The sequence below is a fragment of the Cryptomeria japonica genome, chromosome 9, assembly GCF_030272615.1.
Source record: "Cryptomeria japonica chromosome 9, Sugi_1.0, whole genome shotgun sequence".
NCBI lineage: Eukaryota > Viridiplantae > Streptophyta > Pinopsida > Cupressales > Cupressaceae > Cryptomeria > Cryptomeria japonica.
In genome coordinates, this window is record NC_081413.1 from 156,851,306 (window position 1) to 156,873,074 (window position 21,769).

Sequence of the window (21,769 nt, forward strand, 5' to 3'; positions counted from 1 at the left end):
TGAATAAAAAATAGTACTCATTTTGTGTGCTAACAGGACTGCCATCTGTTTGCATATTCTGTTTTTGTCCTGGTGTAAGAATGGGGTGTCGTAGATTTATTCTAAGCAGCTGAGTATTAGTGTTTGCCCAATGCATTTTAACATTTAACATTTAAAGAAGTGATAGTGATCAATTATCACAGTTGTTAATAAACTATTTTGTTACTATGATATATTATCAACACCAACTACTTAATTCTATATCAAGCGTGTGCATACACTATGTTTTTACACTTGCGCTGTCACACCTTAAAATCAAGATATACGGTAGTTTTATACTTTTGATCTCGTTTTGGTATTTGCTAAAATAGACAGAAGCCCGATATCAAACCCGACCATAAACAAATTTACAAAAAAGCTGGTACGAGAACAAGCATTTCAAAGTTTACGCTTCTGTCATACATAATATTGAGTTATGCTGAGGATCTTGCAGCCTTTGGTACAAAATTTAGAACATCAAAACAGGTAACTGCAATCACTTTATCTTCCCAATTATCTCTGAAATTGTTCCATCTAGGTCATGCTGTTTCAGTTTGGTGAAAGGTCTTGGCATATCCTGCATGATACGCAAACAAATTAATACAAAAGTGTAGGTATAAACCTGAAATGAAAGTCTGAATTGCTGAAATCTGATCCACATTAGATAATCAGAATTATTGGCGTTTGCTTGATAGAAAAGAATACCTGAAGTGAAAGGAATATGTTTCCTTCCCCGTCACGAATCTCAAAACAGCCTTTTCTTGGCTGCATAAGCATTAAACTTCTAGTAAGATATGAACTGAATAATAAATTTCACAAGTAAATACCCTGCCATTAACCACTGAAAATCCTTCAAACATTGTCCCACGTAAAGGGCGTTTACAATTCATGTATGTCACACACAGATGGAGTTGAGCAAAAATTAGATTTGACCAGGTACACTCGCCACTTTTCAATGTTACGAATTAGATAGCTTTTACTGAAAGTGTGTGGTTGCTATTATCAATTGTGAAGGCTAAACACTCATATGGAACAATAAAGATAAAAACAGATAGTGCCTGAACATATTGATATTTTTTTTTGACTTGTAATAAGAAAGCAAGAATGATGCAACATAGACACAAATGCAGCTATACACCATGCAGCTCTTATGGGAACTCCGACAATCATGTCAAGGAATCAAACTGCATCATTACTCAATGTATAAGTTGAGTCTGAATTGAATGGATTTATATCCTTCATGAAGACAACTAAAAGTCAACCGAAATGCTAGGAGCTAAAAGATATAGCAAACTCCATTATTAAGAAGTGGAACTATTAAATTGCAAGAAAACCATATAGTTGAGAACTTAAGACCACCATAAATGAGATTGACAATGCTGAGCCCCAACTTATGCAGCATCTGAAACTGACTCAGCTATTGAATTTAACTAGACCCAGTTTTAAAGACTGAGAAAGTCCATCAAGACTTACAAGAAACATATCATATTGACACTTGATTCATAAAAAATGAAAAATCTGTCATTTTTCCATTTCAGTTCTCGATGTTGGTAAAGATTATTAAGGAGAACATAAGGCACTTCAGCAATAAATTTCATCAATTTATAGTTTTATAATGCAATTCCATCAAATTTCCTCTATGGGGAGTGGATTTGCACCTTATAATTTGAGCCTCTGAAAAATTATTGATCTCAATTTCTTGCCTCAAGAACATTATCTCAACTTAATTCACTTTATAAATTGTAAAGTCAAAAATTGCATACCCTCGCAATTTCACACTATGTTTGTTTCCCGTAGTGTATTTTTGAGACATTTCAGCCCTCTACCTTATAGCCTTTTCCCTCCCTGGTGCCAATGGCTTAGCATCTCATTGTCATTCCTCTCTTAAGTGGATATCACAAGTGCCATCCTTGTGTTAGTCCCTTGTGTTTAGATCCTTGACTATTTCGAGTGTTTCATTCCCTACCACCCTTTCAACCTGCAGATAACCACTTTGGAAATAATCCAAATGGCTACTAGCCTCTCTCTTCCCCCTCTTTGACCCATTTTTTAATTATATTTTCCATTCCCTCAAGCTATCTATCAATCTCTCTTGCAACTTGGAACTCTCCTCAAACATTCCTCCATTGTCATCACCACTTTACGCTCTTACCAAGACTATGAAGTTCATGTAAATACTCTTCAGCACTTAAACAAGCTCGTGAGAAGTATAGAGGCATCTTGCAACAATCAATTTCGCCTTCATTATTTCCTTCACATTTTGGCATGACTTGCTTTGTGTTATTTGCTATAAATTTTTTCATATTCCTATTGTTACTGTTGTTGAATCCCATTTACTATTGCCTTTGGTACTTGGGATCACATTCTTCATTTACTAGTATTGTTATTCTCATTTGATTACACTCTATTTAGCATTGTTATTGTTTAATTAATCCTTGAATACACTTAGGATAAAGAACAGATACATTTATTCTATCAATATCAAAACATTGGCTGTTTGTGGAGGTTGGATAAACCAGATGGAGGCTAGAACTACAAGCAAGCTCCAAAACAGCCCCAAAAACATTTTTTTCTCTTTAGGCTATGGTATCATCTAGGAGAGGATATTCAACCTTTTGGGAGTTTGTCAATATCTTCCACTCTTCTCAATTTTGCGATTTTTGTTTGATTAGATGGTTTAAATCTTTATTATTTTGCTGCTTCTTTCATTGGTGATCTTCTCGAGAGATTCTTGTTTTGCTTCAGGTACAAATTTGAGCACACGTTCCAAAGCTAATTGAGATTTTGGATGCATTCACCTTACAAACTACAACGAATTGTGTGCTGTCCACACTTACCACTAACCTCCAATCCAGAGGCTCTCGGGTTTCATCACCAAGCTCCTCTCTGTTATTGATTTACAATTTTACTTTCATCTTGTCAGTTATGTTATCTAATTTCTGTTAAGTAGCAGTAGTTTATTTCTTTTGTAGTGTTTAGCTTTGCTTGGATAACTATAATCTTTCACAACCAAAAAATAATAGATTAATTAGCATAATCTGTTCTGATTAGTAGTAAATTAAATTCTTTTCTTTATCAATAAGGCTAGTTAATTTGTCTGTAGTGCTTGCAAGATCATTTGATAAGCAAAAATAACTTTCCTTTGTCAAGTGAATTTTGTACACTACGTTTTGGTGTACCTGCCATTTGCACTTAGAAAACACAATGTCACAAACTTAAAAACTTTAAATAATCTGCCAACTTTGTTTTGGGATTTTAGGTTGTGTTATGAGGCCTTGTATGAACTTCACAACACAATCTTCACATTCTAACAACGTTGTCTGCAAAAGTTGTCCTAACCTCAAAATATATTACTCTCGTTCAACTGCAACCCCAATCAAGGTTGGTCCTAATGTTTAACAAATTGCCTTTCAATCAAATGACAACTATATCTTTCAACAATGCATGTCCAACCTACTGCTCTTAAAACTGATTCCCACAAAATGGATGTTGGTCAATCACAAGACCACACAACATGTTTCTCACCCCCAGGTGTGATTTGGATAAGCACTTTGACAATTTTCAAAATTTTCTGCAAGGTGAGGAAATCTCTAATGTCGTCCCTCTTGATGATGCCCTCCATAGTATTCTTAAAAAAACTTCAAAGGGTCTCGAGTTCGTTCAAGGGCTTGTGCATATCGTTCAAAACAACATCCCTACCTTAACTACTTGCCTCAAAGGAAGTCACAACTCCCAATCCAACATTACTGATAAGCAAATTTTAATGTCCATGTCAATACCCCTATGATCCATAGGTCATTCAACACAAATATGACCACTAGTAATGTACAATCTAGAGCAATGCATGCTTTGTCTTTGGATTCATCCTACCTTCACAAACCATGCAATATGGATTTCTTAGCATGCACCTTAGAATCTCCATAACATTTGACTCACATATCTCCCTCACAAGCCTAAACTTCTTTCAATGCAACTATATCTGCGAGTATCTCACCCCCCTTGCATATCACCAACCCTATAATCAACTACCTCGTGTAGAACGTAGGCCACCTGCAACACCAGCACCACCAACATGCCTCCTTATCCACCTCTTCTACTCATTTCCTTGTTCCACCTTATTACCACCATAGTCCACTCTCTTGACATCACTGCCGCTCCAATTCCTACCAACTTTGAGGTGCCCCACTTTGAAAAGTACAATGGAAAGGGCAATCTGCAAACACATGTCTACCTTCACTACACTATGTAGCAATTTTATCTTTCAAGACCAATTGCTAGCAGAGATCTTTCCACAATCGTTGAAAGGCATTGCACTTGATTGGTTTTGCTCACTTCCTTGTCATTCAATAGCTCTTTCAATCAGTTAGTAAATCAATCCTTGCAACACTATCAGACCAACATAGGCCACCAAGTCACCTTTACTGACCCAATGCATTACAATCAAGGTTCACGTGAAAGTAGCTGATTTATTATTTAGATACTAATTTTTGTTCTCTCAAAATTCCATATGGACTACCCGATTCCACTTTGTAAAGGGTTTTAACAGGTAACATTTAGGCTCTAATCAAGAATAAAATTGTATTGATAAGATATTCTTTTCTTCTGCATCTTTGCACAACCCCCCACGATTATCAACAAACAATTAGCCTATTTGAGGCACCCACCTCATAGGACCATGTTGCATTGTATAAGGGTTCTTCTTTGTTTAACTATTAAAAAAAGTATCTAGAAATAGTGCTTCTGCTGTTGTAAATAATGTTCGTGCCTCAACACCTTCTACTACCTTGGTTGCTTTTGTTACTAAACCTCAAAGAATTTAAACAATTCACAAAATTGTCTAGTCTCTCTATTCTATCCTTCAACAACTCGTAAACAACAGTTTAGTGCAACTACCACCTATTCAACCTTTAGACACAAACCAACCCTTGCTATCTTCCTATGACATAAACACCTTTTGCCAATTCCGCAAAGTACCTAGCCATGATATCAAGAGATGTTTGCACCATAAGCACATAATGTAGGATCTCATTGATTCGAACACCATCCAAGTCTCTATCATGAATGATAAAAGTAATAAATCCATAGCAAAGTCATACCAAAACATTCAAATTTACACCAACCCTTTCTCGCAACACTCCTCAAATTTTGTCAATCTTGCTCTACTTCACCCAAACCTACCATCTCTCTCTTTTGTCAATGGGCTTTTGTACATTCCTACTAATGTCAATGGGAAACATATTTTAGTACTCATCAACCCCATTTGTATAATCAACATAGTGACAAAGTAACTTCTATGCCTATGGAATGTATAGAGACAAGTATGAGTGATTGAAAGTTCGTATAAGAACACATAATACCTTTCAATGCCTACTTTGGTTTTGCCCAATCAAAGAGCATTTTTGCCTAGTGGTCATTCCCCCTCTCTTGTGGTTATTTCCCCTTCAATTTATTAGACTTCACCAATTGCTTATGCTCCTCCACCTACCTCCTTGGTTGTTAAAGGAAAGTAATCCTTGTTGGGACACATTCCCATTCCTCCCCTAGTTTTGTGACCTCATATGGTGGTCTTTGTTCCTCCCTCTACCAAGCCACCCTTACCATATAAACCTCCCCTCTTGATCTCTTGGATTACAATGGTTGCTTCCATCCCTCCACCTACCTCTTTGACAATCCAAAGAAAGCCACCTATCACTTGGTATCCTCCATGTACACCTATAGTTTTCTAGTCTCCAATGGTCATTCATGTCCCTTTAACAAAGGAAAACAACCGACACTAGTAGACCCTCCTTCCACAATCGCTTATCTTGCTTGCGTCAAATGTAACCAGCTTGCAAGAGATGCATGCAACATTCAACATGTGGTTCGCAAGCATGTTACCCTATCCTATTCCAATCCCAATCCCAATCCCAATGTCCTCCCATTCAATTGCTTCCTAATTCAAAACCCCCTTCTCAACCTCCACCTCCCCCTCCTTAGCCTAAATTACTTCCTACCCCAACCCCTTCTATACCTCTAAATCTGAATTAAAGGAAACCCACGAGGGTTTATGTAGTCTTGGATCTGTCAATTGATCCCCCCTTATCCCTATGGCCCTCGATATGCCTCCCCTACCCGAGCCATTAGATATGTCCAATGTTTGTGTCATATCTAAAACTACCCTAGCGTTGCTCATGGCTATTCAATGCAGCCATCATTAAGTTTTTCCTAATGTCCTTCACACCTTCACCCAAGCACAAACCAAAGCATTATCCAATGCCATCCTTTTGTAATCCTATGCATAACCCACCTTCACCCATATTGCTAAACCTTTCTTCATCAATGCACCTCTTATTGCTCACATTAATGTTGATGGTAGTAAGAGCAAATACAACTTGTTGCATAACCTAACAATGATTCATAAGCATAGTATCCCATAAATTGCATGTTCGAATCCTTCATGGATATCCCATCACTATCATCAATCTTCATAGGGATGTTGACACTCACCTTTGTCAATGCTCAAAAGGATGTTCTTGCAACTCATACTCTACATCTAGCTACAAGTGATTCTCTTAGTATGGCTCACAATAATTCCTCTATCAACTCATCTTCCTTCTTCACAAGGATGTTGACATTCACCTCTGTCAACGCTCAAAAGGATGTTCCTACAACTCATCCTCTACATCTAGCTGCAAGTGATTCTCCTAGTATGGCTCACGATAATTCCTCTATCAACTCATTTTCCTTCCTCCTATAATATCGGGAAGAGGATTATTTGATGGGCAATGAGCCCTAGAGTTGTATATTTGTCTCATTTGTATATTTGTGTTTGCATATTGTTTTGTCATCCTTGTCATTATTCTTGATAGTTCCTCTTAGAGGACCCATGTTACCCTTGTAGCTACATGAATACAAGGGGAGCAAAATGTTGTCACTCTTCTTTTTTATTAATCTTCTTCTATAAGCCATCTATTGCTCTTATGACATTGTGGGGACAATGCAAGTCATTTAAGTCTCTTCTATGTTTGACTCCAAAACTTTATTTGTTTGCCATGTATCATTCTTCACTTGTATTTGTAGTTTTATAGGCTTAGGGGATGATGACAATTTATTCCCTTTCTCATGATGATGACAATCATATTTTACTTTTATATGCGCATACTAACTCCAAACTTGTAGATCTCTTTGTGTTTCATGTGATGTTCAATTCCTTGTGACATCCCCATGCTACATGATGTCATTCCATGAGCACAATTTTACATGTTTGATGCCTCTTCCTTGAAGATATCTTTCTTGCCCTCTTCCAACCTTAAAATCAATTGCATTCTTTACATTCATGCAATTACTTTAAAGTTGGACTCTTACTTACACACACTTCACATTATTGTCACACCCCCTAAGCATCTTCCAACCTTAAAATCAATTGCATTCTTTACATTCATGCAATTACTTTAAAGTTGGATTCTTACTTACACACACTTCACATTATTGTCACACCCCCTAAGCATCAATAGCATATGAAGCACCTAGCATGAGACAACTTGTTAGCTTATGGGCCTTCATATGTCCTACCTTGGTATCAAATGAGCCACCTAACATAACACAATTTGTTAAACCATGTGCTTCATATGATTTATTGTTTCAAATACTTTTCATTATCAACCTACAACCTAGTTTGTAGGGCCTATGCTTCATAAAATATTGTATGTTTCCTAGCCCTTGTGTGCTATCCCTCGTTTTTGTTATAACATATTTAATTTCCAATATTTTATTTTTTATACTTTATATGCATATTTGCATATTTCAAAAACATGCTAAAGTGGAAACAAAATGTAACATCAAAAATCACATACCCCTGCAATTTTATGCTATATTTTGTGCTCACTTTGATGTTTGTCTCCCCTAGTGTGCTTTTAGGCCATTTCAAAAGTGTCATCCTAGTGTTAATTCATGGTGTTTAGACCCTTGTTAAACTAAAAATGTTTAGGCACTAGTGCAACAAGCAAGAATCTGCACAATGAAATAGTCTCACATCATTTTGTCAATACTTGACCATTTTGAGCATTTCATTCCTTGCCACCCTTTCAAATTGCACGTAACCACTCTAGAGAGAATCGAAACAACTACTCACCTCTCTCTTCCTCTTCTATGACCCATTTTTATTAATTATCATTTATATTCTCTCGAGCTATCTATTAATCTCTCTTGCAACTTGGAACTCTCGTCAAGCATTCCTTCAGTGTTAACTACGCTATTAAGTTCATGTAAAGACTCTTAAACACTCTATCAAGCTTGTGAGAAGTATAGTGACATCTTGCAACAATCAATTTGCCCTCTATTGTTTCCCTTTAGCTTTGTGAGGTGACTTCCATTGTGTTGTTTGTTTCAAACTTCTTTATTTCTTATTGTTATTGTTGTTGGATCCCATTTGCTATCACCTTAGTACTTGGGATCACATTCTTCATTTACTAGCATTGTTATTCTCATTTTATTGCACTCTATTTAACAATGTTACTTTTCTTTCACTCATTAATACACTTACAAAAAAGAACACACATTTATAATTATCAAAACCATAGTTGAAAAAATTGACTCAACAAAAACTCAGCAAGGCCCAAAAATGCAACTCGGCAAAAATTTGGCAATCAGCACCGTTAAAAATTGATTAAATTTCATTAGAAACGCATTTTTTTGCAAAATTCAAGAAGGAGATGCATCTAATGAGTTAATAAATAAGTACATAAAAGAAACAAGATATAATTATATTTGATTGATTTAAATGCAAATTGGGTACAAAATAGCACCCTCATGTGGAATGAGGGTGGCTGATAGTCTGAAACAAAACGTAAACAGCGAATTGTTTTTGTAAAACTGAAAGTAAATACTACATCAAAGAATTTTACATTTTCCTATTCCCAGCTCTAGCGAAAACTAGGGGAGAGTTAGAACTAGAGGTTTTAGACTAGGAGTCCACTGTGGCTCCTCCGCCTCACAAAAAACAAGGTCAAGAGTAGCACCCCTCATGGTGGTTCAAGGGTGAGAATGAGAGAGGTAGAGAGATAGGTCTAGATCTTGGGGCAAAGAAGAGAGATAGAGTGGTAGAGAGAGGGGATAGAGGAAAGTAATATGGACCAAGATAGGTCTAGAATTCAGGGCAAATAAAGTGAGTGAGATAGAGAGACCGAGAGAATGCTGATTAGAGCCTGCTGATTACTAAAATTTGACTGTCTGAAAATTATAATATCTTTTAAATGCTAAAATTTGCATTAACCACTCTCAATCATCCTACAATATATACATGAAATATAACTTAAATTGATTTATACTTAAATGATATATTTCATGTATATATTCTAATGAAGAGAATGAGACTAACTTGAAGAAATAAAAAATTAGATAATTTTTAGACGCATCTAGGTCTCTTTTTTTATACAAACGAGTTTTTGCTAGAGAATCACCGAGATTTTGTGTAAAACTCAATGACTTTTCTCTACAAGTTTTTAGCTAACAAACTCACAGAGCCAAAAAACTTCTAAGTTTAAAAACTCGCCAAGGGATCTGCAAGTCTTGCATCTATGATCAAAACATTGGTTGTCTATGGTGTTATGAGGTATTCACACATCGCCCCATCACAAATGGGGACCCCACTTTTTTTCTGCTTTCTAGGGTAGCGTTAGAATCCTTAGCTTTTAGCCTTTGCATCAGAGGGGCATAGGTGGTCAAAAAGTTAGGAGTCAGATGGATAGCCTTGTGTAAGGTGTAAAATGAGTGAGTCAGAACCTTGACTTCATGTGCATAACCTCAAGAGCATACTTCATCACTATCACTTTTGGAGCAAATTTCCCTTTTAAGCCCTCATGAGGTAAATTTGACATGTTTTTTGTAGATAAAGACTTGAGAAACCTAAGGATTGAGCTGATCACACAATGAAGTGACTAGAGGAAAGTTTGTTTTAGTTTGAAATTCACTTCATCTTCAAACCTAGGAGAAGCACCTTCATGTCTTAAAGAAGTGGAGCGAAATTTTTTACTTAATGTACTCAACCACATGAGCGAACTTCATGTTTGGAGGTACATGAGCGAATTTTCCCTAAGAACCTTGTTGAGTGTGTGTGTGAGTGTAAGGATCGAATCAATGAAGCAACAAAAGAATTGAAGTGGAGTTCGTTTGAAATTCATTTCATCTCCAAGTCCTCAAGAACTTCATGTTGAACTTCAAAAATCAATGCGCATCAGCGAACTTCAAGAATCCATGCATATGAGCGAACTTCAAGAAACAAGGGGGATGAGCAAACTTCAAGGATCAACCCATATGAGCAAACTTCATGAGTTGAAGGAGAAGAGCGAATTTGTTTCATTTACTCAAAATGGGATGCCAAACAATCAATAGATCATTTCCTTGTGCCAATTTGATGTCTTAACAGAGAACAACTTTGAATTTGAGTGATGAAAGGTAAGTTAGAGGGCTATTTCAAGATTCATGATATATGAGCGAACTTCAAGGATGAAAGGACATGAGCGAACTTCAAGAATGAAGGGAGATGAGTGAACTTCAAGAATGAAGGGAGATGAGTGAACATCATGTTTAAGGTTATATGAGCGAACTTCATGACTTGGGAACTCAATGACCTGAGCGAACTTCATATTTCAAGGTAGATGAGCGAATTTCACAAAATGGAGTATATGAGCAAACTTCAAGGATTGAGAAGGATGAGCGAACTTCACAACTTAAGACATACGAGCGAACTTCAAGATTCAGCATTCATGAGCGAACTTCAAAAATCAAGGTAGATGAGCAAACTTCAAAAATCAAGGCACATGAGCGAATTTCATATTTTGAGGATGAATGAACTTCAAAAATCAATGCATATGAGCGAACTTCATGATTTGACCTACACGAGCAAACTTCAAAAATAAAGGTATATGAGAGAAGTTCAAGATTCAAAGGAGATGAGCGAATTTTCTTAATGTCTTGATGCACTAATCAAACATTGTTTAGCGCCCTCTAAACTAATTCAAAATTTAAAGAAAAGAGGGGATAAGATACTTTCGAGTATTTTATCTTGTGTTCGCATGTGCATAAAAAAATCACATCAACATATGGAGGTTGGATAAACCAAAACTAGGGCTTGACCTAGAAGCAAGCTTAAAAACAGCCACAAAAGTATATCTCATAAAATACAATTTTCATTTGCGAGCTGATATTCAGCCTTTTGGGAGCTTGTCAATATCTTTCCCTCTTCCTTTTCAATAATGTCATTTTCATTTGATTAGATAGTTTAAATCTTTATAATTCTGCTTCTTCTTTCACTCATGATCTTCTCATGAGTTTTTGTTTTGCTTCTTTTATAAAACTGGGGGCACGCATTTCAAAGCAAACTGAGATTCTTAACATGTTCACTATACAAACTACAATGCATCCACCATCAACTTCTGCACTTAGCACTAGCGTCTAATCCAAAGGCTCTTGAATTTCATCACCAAATTCCTCTCTATTATTGTTTTACAGCATCTGCTTTCATCTCGTCAATTCTGTTATCTAATTTATGTTAAACAACAACAATTTATTTCTTTTGTAGTGTTTTCGCTCGCTTAGACATCTATAACCTTTCACAATTAAAATACATTAGATTAGTTAGTATAATCTGCTCTAATAAATAGTAGATTAAGTTCCTTTATCAGAAAGGCTAGTTAATCTGAGTGTAGTGCTTGCGCGATCAATCGAGAAGGAAAAATGACCTTTTGTTTGTTGAGTCAAAATTTGTACATTGCCAGAATCAAGTGAGACCTTGGACAATAAGTGACTGCATCATGTCCATATATCATTACATGCAGTTGGGCACTATTCGAACCTGAGATTTTGACATGCAGAGTCCTAGAGTACATGAAGAAGTTCTACACATGCAATTGGTTTCTGATGACAAACCCAAAGAAAGTTCTAAAGAGATTAACAAAGAAAAGAATTACTACTTTTAAACATATGTTTGGAAAGGATTATGGCATTAGACCACATAATCTTGAAAAGATTTCATTAGTAGTCCAAATAATTGCATGAAATCGCTACCCACCAACAAAAGCCTTCAAGTTAATTACAATTATAGTTGCTCAAAAACATGACAGACCCAAAACGTAATGAACAAAACTCAGCTATTAAAGGCAAAATAAGATTGGTGACAATAGTGATAGGAAGATTAAATAATTTGATGAAAGATATGATGGATCTTGCAGCGTTACCCATGCAGATGCCTTAATGGTCCAAAAGACTTGTTTTAATGTTTATAAGAATAAATCTTCCTTCTTCCTTCTTTGTCACCACGTGAAACCAATTTGGCATATGGAGGGCCCCTTATGAAAGCATTCACCAAGTAAAATGTTTTCCACTTAACCCATTTATTCTTCCCCAAATTGTGCTACGCTACCCCATTTCAAATTCAAACACGTGACCTCCACTATAGATGACACAACTTCACCATTATGCCAACTCAGGCTGTACATAAGCTAATGATGGAAGGTTCAGCATTTATCCTTCTGAGCATATACAATAAATATCTTCAGAACACAGAATAATACCCTTGATACTGAGTTCTAAAATTAAAAAACAAGCGTGATATAGTTGTGATATTTGATCACTGGAGATGATTTTTTTCAGGAAGGGTGGAACTAACAAGTTGAAAGGTACAAAAGAAAATTACCTTTTCTGGATTGATTGTCACTTCCACATCAGGAATAGCCCCTTTCAGCTCTTTTTCCACCTTTAATGCCCTCACCTTGAAACACTGGCATTGTTTACTGCACAAGAACTAATCATCAGTATACATAAAATTATTGGATTTAGAATTTATGACAATGTATTTAAATATAGAACATTAGACTTTGAAAAGATGCAAAAACAACATTACAAAACATTCATATAGTAAATTGAAAGCAAGTAATTTGTCATTTGATACAAGAAACCTGATGAAAGGAGTTAAAGTACTTACGTGACATTGCACAAAAGAAAAGGAATCTAAAGCTAAAAATAGTCTTTTTTCTAGTGTCCAAGAAAGTGCGTGGGGTCATAGTTCCACAAATTGTCAAATCTTGTGCAATGAAACGAAAAAAAAAATCTAAAGCTAAAATTAGTTTTCTTTCAAGTGTCCAAGAAAGTGTGTAGGGCCATAGTTTCACAGAGAACAAAAAAATCCCAGATCCCATAGACTACAGGAGACAAGTTATTATGATAACTTAATAACAAACTGAACAGGAAAAAAATTTAAGTAAATACAATGTGCTGAATTTGCAACCACAAACCACAATCCCCTCACTTAGATTTTTTGTGCTTTTAGCAATTTTTGTCTGAAAAAAGTTTAACCAAATGGTGTAGGCTATCCCCTCCAAGTCCAAACCCCATGACATCCAAGACATACAGAACATTGCCAGATCTCCACGGATGCATCCCTGTGGAGCACCAACTAAAAGTAAGTAATTGCTCCCAAACAACATCATTTTCTATGATTCTTGTGTAACCATATTTTTTAATTTCTGAATTTGTTGTTGAAGTTGCAAGCGTAGTTTGCAAACTCAGCGAGTTCTCGCCAAACTCTAAAGAAAATATGCAAATACAGTTGCTCACAAGTGACTCATTAACCAAGCCCTACAGATCAACTCGCAAGTTACTCAGCAAGGCTAACCTGCAAAATCCCTCAGACTCCAGGTATAACTACAATCTCAACCAGCACAATAACCCATGCCAGAAGTCAATAAAACCCTGATTTGTTTTATTTTTTTGTCATTTTCATCTATAGCGATTGCAATCTCAATGGATCAAATTGATTGTTGACTGAGTGGGAGTGCAATTGAAAGGATTTGTCAATGAGTGGAGTAGGTTTGAACACCTATTTGTTTTGTTTTCTATCTTCTTTCTTTGAAATTTGAAATTCAAAACAATGAAAACCCTGTTGTTATGGTGCTGAAACTTTCTATTATTTCCAAACCTGCTGTGTTTGTTTTGAATTCCATTTATTTTTCTCTTTTCCAACATTTCAAATTTAAAATAATAAAAACCTTATACTATGCTGCTGATACTTTCTTTACTGTTCAATGTCTAGAATCTACAATGTGCAATGCAAGGCACCAGCAGAAAGGACTCTGCAAGGAAGCATAGCACATTGGATGTAATCAAGGCAAGGTGACCTGCAATTTTTGCAGGTTTAAAATGAGTGGAGGTATCAATCAATCAAAATACCAATTTCCTTGATTTTCTGTTCCAGATGTCTAACTCTGAACTGAATGGAAAAAGTGAAAAGACAAATGAATGTCCTACTTACCATTTATGAGGACATGAAAATTGAAAAATAAAGGACAACAGAAGCAATCACATAGGTGATGAATAATCTGGAAATTCTCTTCTTAGCCAACAGATTCAGCAATCCGAGTCCACTCCTGATGGGTAGAGCTCAAGCCATCAAAGTTCTTCAACCTCACAATGTTCCAAGTGGACAACCATTATTTGAAACCAATAGAAATGCCATGAGCTAAGGATTGTGGCTACAAATTTTTGATACTGCAATAATATACCATTTACTATGGTGGACAACTCATATTCAGGTGCATTGGCAAATGCATTGAAAGTTTTGCTGGAGCAGAATTTAAGATGCCAACTTTGTATGTTTTCAATGGCTCATTATTAAGGGAAACCATCAAAACACTAACAAGAATAAGACCCTCCTAAGCTTTTTAGCGTCTTCAAGTGGCACACTGGTATTCTTTAAGCCTGTAGAGCCGTGCACAATGTCAAAAATGTTGATAATTTGTGCAGTCTATTTGATGGAGTGACACAAAAGGTTTGTGGGCAAAATGTTGACCAAATTGTCACAGACAACACAACTACACATGTAGCCATAAGGAGACTTAATCAGAAGAGGCATCACACAATTCCTTGTAGCCTTTGTGCTACCCACTGCTTGGATTTAATACTCCAGTGTATGGGAAAAATTGGAACGATCAGAACTATGTTTGAAGACACTACAAATGTTATTACTGTAGTCATACTTAAGTACTCATTTTGATGAAAGAACACACTAAAAAGAAGCAGCTTAAGCAATGAGGTGTGACAATTTGCCACAAACTTTTATCAATTTACAAAAAACTTTGTAGGGCACTACCTCCTCTCAAGCAAATGTTTGTGATTAATGTGTGGTTAGACTTCTTCCAAAAGGCCAAGCAGAGAGTCATGAGAATAGTTTTTCTGAGGTGCTCACCGAAAGTTCAAAGGAGATACTCAATGTAACTTAAGTAACAAACTTAAGGTTTAGAAGGAATTCCATATTTGCCAGTTGGCAAACTTTATTTTTTTTTCTATTATTTTGACATAAAATTTCATGTAATAGAGCCCTTGGCCAATGTTTTCCTTTTAGCTAATGGGGCCAGAGTGCAATGATATGGTGGAAGCAAGAGAAAATATAAAATCGTTTGATGCATCATTCATCATAAATGGACAATCCTACTCCACCTGCAAATGCATGCCATGGAGAACCAACTAAACCCCAAATTCTTCTCCTTAGATACATCTAAAGTTGATAATGTCATAAAGTGTTATTACAATAATGGAGAGAATGACACCGTACAAAATCCTTAGAGACATAATTCTAGATGAGTTGGAGATATACAAGAGTTTGGTCACAAGCTTGTTCGAAAAATGCAATTTTAAATTTTAGCTTAATCCTAAAAAGTTTTATTTTGTACATATAATTTTCTATATGTTTTATTCTAAATTTCTATGTTACCGAATTTTACAAACTTTCATGGAAAGGATGACACCACACAAAGGCCTTAGAGACATAATTCTAGATGAGTTGAAGGTCTACAAGAATTTAATCACAAACTTGTGCAATTTTAAATTTTAGCAATCCTAGAAAATTTATTTTGTACACAGTTTTTTATATGTTACCAAATTATATCCCCAACTCAGAAGAGAGCAAAAGCGAATGTCCCCAAGGCACAACCTTGCCATCCCAAGAGCAATAGCATGTTTCGAACAATGAAGTCACAACCCTGCCTCCCCAAGTACCCCATGGGAATGTCCAAATTGCTGCCTCAAGTGAGGGCAAGAGCAAAAGCGCATAGGATAGCTAGGATGCAATCTTGCCACCCAAAGAGAAAGAGGGCATCCCAGATAGTCAATTCACAACCCTACCTCCCTAAATATCTAGTTGGTACATCAAGGTCATGTTCAGCTAAACCCACAACTGTCAAATTTCAAGCAACATCAAAAAAAAATTATCATAAAAAAGCATGTGGGAGTCATAAAGCAGCCTAAAACATCAATGAAAACCCTAAAAGTGGCAAAAAAAACACTTGTTTACTTCATTTCACAGTCACAACGCCCACAACGCACTCAAGGCAACATGGCCATGCTTGGTAGAATCCATGGCTGCTCATTTTTTTAAAAGCATCCCACATAAAATTAATTGAAACAAAAAAACCTTTAACTTTACTTCACAATCAAAAGCCACACAAACCCCCAATATAATTCCAAATAGCCAATTCATATTTTTTAAGTTTGTTGGCTTTTTTTTCAAAGAATTTATTGATCAATAGTATGTATTTTGTAAACAAATCCTTTTTTAAACATTTTATGTTTTTTAATATTTTTTTGATTTTTATTAAGTTCAAATGTATCGTAAGGTTGTATTGTTATTTTGGGTTTTTAGTTTCTTATACTCCAGGATTATATTTTCATCTTTTAAATTCCCTTATAACATCAATCCATTCAAAATGGTTGCTAGTTCAAGGTAGATAGGCCTAGTAACAACTAGATAATAAGATATGATAAAGCACCACCTCTATGGAGATATGATAATTCATTAGCTCAAAAAGGTCGGGTTTTTCTTTCCCACTGTATAATCCCTATCAAATCAAGTTTAAGAGCTCATATAGTTAAATGAACTAAAGGATTTATTTATTTTTTATATCTTATTTTCTGTGACAACCAGAATTTAAATTAATATATCATATGATAACATATGCACCCCAAAAACAATTAGAGCTAATATATAAATTATGGTCCTACCTTTTTCTTTGTGTTTGTAATCGCCTATACCCAATGCTTTCAAAAAAACAGCTCCCGCTGAATATTAGTGCAAAAGTGCAGCTCTGGCACATCCTATTAATAGTTCTATAAAAATTTGGTCAACTAATTCCAAGCAAGCATAGCAGACAAGCCAACATAGAGTGCCCAACTATTGGGAGCTCTCCCCTAGAATCGGGCCATTGGAAAATGCAAACACCCAACGAACAGCTAAAATGACTTACATATAAAGTACCAATGGTCGAATTAACCTAAAATAAGAATTCTAAAATCTCAAAGCCCTTTGCAAAACATACCCCACTTAGAAAGTAAGAGAAACGTATCTTATCCTAATCAGTGGAAAAGAAGATTTTAGAGCCTGTGATCCAACATCATGTATTTTTTTAGAATCCAAAGAACAGAAGAAGGCCGATGGTGGAGATTTCTACAACATAAACATTGTTAAAATAGGTAGGAAAAATTAAGTAGCTTCAAACAATACTGGTTTTTAAGACTGACACAAGGCCTGCATCTTGCCACCCAGGCCCTTGCTTGCATACAGAAACTCGAACAACAAGATTAAGATACTGCATGTAAGCCAAAAAAGAAGAGCGCAAGACTCTGCTTGCATGGCCTTCGTGATAAACTTAAAGATGTAAATCAGGCAACTCTGATCACACTAAAACTCCGTAACCCCCCACCTATTTCCCAAACAATTGAAATATTCTACGTCCACAACCAAGCCATGAACTTTGCTCTGCAATTCAAGCACAAAAACACTGCTTGGATGCCTACAGAAGCACACTCAAAACTAAAACCTTTAGAAGAATTACTTACCAGTGCTCAATGACAACGTTTTTGGACTTGCCAGAATCCTCTAAAACATTGCTCTCCACACCTACTTGACCTTTCACTTCTTCTCCAGCCTCTTGTCCATTGGGAACAGACGCACCCCTTGGACTTCTCCTGGGCTTTTTGGCTGGGGGTTTTTCTTCCTCAACATGATTTGAGGTGGGTTTTTCCTCTTCCTTTGGCTCCTCGGGAACATCTTTCAAATTGGGCTTCTTTTCATTTTTAGAAGGCTTTGCTCTAGCAGTACCACCTCTCTTCCTAGGAGCCATTGAAATTTCTTCTAAGACTTTAATCTACTCAGCCTCCCTCCTCTGCTCTACTTCACCGCTGTCACATATTAATAGCAAGGTTTTCCCTCCAAAATATCCCCACTACCTAGAATCTTGTTTCCAGCTCCTCCCACTTGATCAGCTTTTGGTTGGGCCACATCACAATTAACAAACACTTCTCATTCTCTTATTGTACTTGATAATAAAAAGGCATTTATTAATCCGCAATGCAGCCGATAACTTCTAAGTTACAGGACATTGACTATCCTTTCTCAATGAAATAAATTAATCCTTCCAAGGATAATTTAGGTAAACATTATAATTTATTGCATTTTTCAACGAATTAGTAAATCAGTTTTATATCATTTTAAGGTGTTTATTTCTATTGAACTCTAATCTTAATCTTAATCCTAATTCAAATATAACCATAATTGACCCTTAAGCTTAACTCTAATTGAAGTGTAACTTCAATCTTAACCTCAACTCTAACTATAATCTTAACCCTAACACTAACCCTTAGCTTAAGTGAACCATAACCCTTATTGATCCCTGATTGAACCCTAACGTTTATTAAACCCTATCCCCAATTGTGACCTTAATTGAATAGTAACCCTAACCCTAACCTTGACTTTAAGTCTAACCATAACCCTAATTTAAAAGTAAGCCTAACTAAGTCCTTGCACTAATCCTAACTATAACTAAACCCTAACCCTACTCAAACCCTAATTGAACCATATTCATAATCTTATATGAAACATAACCCCAAGCTAAACATAAGCCTAATTGAAGCCTAACACCATTACTAACCCTAATTAGATTGTAACCTCGACACAAACCCCAATTGTAACCCTAACCCTAATCATAATCCTAAATGATCCATAACCATAACCCTAATTATAAATTAATCCTAATCCTAACCATTATTGAAACCTAAACTAATTGTAACTATAATTGAGACCTAACCCTAAGCCAAATCATTGTTGAACTCTAACCTTAAATCCAATTAAAGCTTTATTGTAACCCTAACCTTAAATAAACCCTTATTGTAACCCTAACCCTAATTAAAACCTAACTCGACCATAATTGCAACTCGAACCTTTACCTTACATCAATAATTAATTTGCTTGAGTTAAAAAGTTAAGGATTGAAAACTAACTATTTTTTGCAATGTTATCATATCAAAAAGATGTGTGATTTTTTCATTTCATGTCAGCATTGTCAATGTTAATCATGAATAGGACTCATTAATAAAGAGGATAAGGTTCTAAATAGAAAATGACATTCAAATATCCACCTTGTTGCAAAATCACCCAAACCACAATCTCATCATCATCCTTTTAAAATATCACAACATTCAATAAAATTAAAACGTAATCTTATTCTCAACAAATTTTATTATAATTAAATTAAAATAACAAGAAATAATAAAAAATCTCCATCTTTGATTCACTAAACCAAAACCAACCAAAATATTATTCTAGTGTCCTAAATTGTACTCGCCTACAATTTTGTCCTCACTTTGGCGTTTTGTCCTCCAAGGCCTGACTAAAGCACTAATTACACTCACACCACCCATTCACCTCACATTCTCACCACATTTCCAGCTTAACCCCTTGATTGGAGTCTTGATTTGGAAGACCAAGGCATACCACGCCCTAGTCCCAAATCAAGACCAAGACGTAGCATGCCCTGGCCCCAAATCAAGACCAGGACATACCACGCCCTGGTCCTAAATCGGGACCAAGGTATATACGCCCTGGGCCTCCTAATTTGGCCCCAATTTAGCCCCTCTTAATAGTCACCTAGTGAGAGCAAGAAATTAGATCCCATGTCAGCTTAGGTCAAAAAATTGATTTGATTTTCAACAAGCAAGTATAAAAGGAGGTTTACCCCTCTCATTTTAAACCCTAAGCAATCGATTAAGCAATTACACTCTAGAAAATTCAAGCGAGCAAGCAATCAGTCTTCTATCAAGCATTGGAGCAAAAGTGAAGCCAAGATTCAAGCATTGGAGATGGCATTCATGTTCTATATTTTATGAAGATAATCTACATGAAACCCTAATTCCTTGGTGGAAACAAAGAAAACTTCATTAAAGGTATATCATTAGTGTTTCGGTCTTTCTCAATCTTTCCCCCAAAAGGAAAGTATTTTACTGCAGTACTTCATTTACATTTTCAATTCAATTTCATGGTTAATTCCAAAATCGGGGTTTGACCTAAGGAAAACCCCTATTCCAAACAATTTATCCCTTCTTTATGTGTGCAGGAACGAGTACAAAGTTGGATTTGAGAGGATCGACAGGTTTCATAGAGACAAACAGGTTCAACTTTCGACGATGAGAAATTCGGGGGACCATGGCAAATCGATACTACCTAGTCTTGAAAGCTTAGGCTAATCTTCTGGGAAAAAATCCTAGAGACATCTTCTTATGCTGAGATCCAGGTTGGTGGATCTGTACGACATTTGTAGCTCACTATTTCTATCATATTGCTTCAATAATTCACCATATTGCCCTAATCTTCAATAAATCAAATCAATTCGATTTAAGGAGGATAGAGCCCTATCAAAGGAGTGTGGAATCTTATCGAAATCTTAGACTTTAAAAGTTAGAACTATTAGATTCCTCTCCTCCTTAATGTAGAGGCAATAAAGGCCATTTAGTGGTTTTATTATCTTAATTTAACCCTGACCCTAATTTTCTCACCTCTATAATTACAAACCCCCCAAAAAAATTGTCACAATATTTTCACCCTTTTTAAATGAAAAGGGTAAAAAATAACACATATCAATCAAGAAAAAATAAAAAATTCCTTAGACTTTCCTATTCATATCATTGAACTCTAAGTTTGTGGAAACTAGCAGCGGAGGGTGATTGTCAAAATAGTAGTCATAGAGCCCAAAGTCTTTGGTTTTTATTTGTTTACATGTTTTCCTTTTGACTTAGAATTGAAGTAGTACATACCCATTTCCATTAAACATGTTTCACATATCATCTCATCAAATAGAGGCATTGAAATCATGATTCAATAATATAAATTAGTATTTTACAATTTTAATTGTATAAATTGAATTCTCTTTACTTCAAGTGTGACATTCTTATATCAAGTAAGCACATTGTTGTGACCATTTCACACATCGCCCCATCACAGATGGAGACCCCCTTTTTTCACTTGCAACTTTAGTTCTGAGTGGTTTGATAGTATTTTAGGTCTCTCTAGGATGAAATGAGTCATAGTAGCTCCTGAAAGATTGGGTCTTTGATTAGGATCAAGTTTGAGTGGTGGTTGTCTTTAAGAGTTGAATTTGATTGCTAGAGCTTGAAGTGGTGATCTTATGCGAAAATTGCCTAAGTGTGAGAAAATTCTTTGGATAATAAGAAGTGAAGCATATCCTTCTTCAACCCATCCCTCCATCCCATATCCTCCATTTCATATCCTCCTTCCATCCATCCCTCCCTAGTTAAATTATGAAACAAATTCATTTCAAAGCAAGTTGGCCTAATATGAAAAGAGGAAACTCTTAGCAATCAACACCTATATTAAATTCATTTATCACTCAAGGCAATTGAATTAATAAACTTAGATCTTCACTTCAAAAGCAAG

General features: G+C 35.8%; 1 protein-coding gene across 1 annotated transcript; it reads right to left on the reverse strand.

Annotated features, from left to right (window-relative positions):
• Positions 1-212: 212 nt before the first annotated feature.
• Positions 213-18,321, reverse strand: LOC131059128 (uncharacterized). The gene is made up of 4 exons (XM_057992504.2): positions 17,881-18,321; positions 12,689-12,785; positions 724-783; positions 213-595 (listed from the first exon to the last, which is right to left on the reverse strand). The coding sequence occupies exons 1-4, from the start codon at positions 18,162-18,164 to the stop codon at positions 515-517; spliced, it is 522 nt and encodes a 173-aa protein (XP_057848487.2). The 5' UTR covers positions 18,165-18,321; the 3' UTR covers positions 213-514.
• Positions 18,322-21,769: the final 3,448 nt, after the last annotated feature.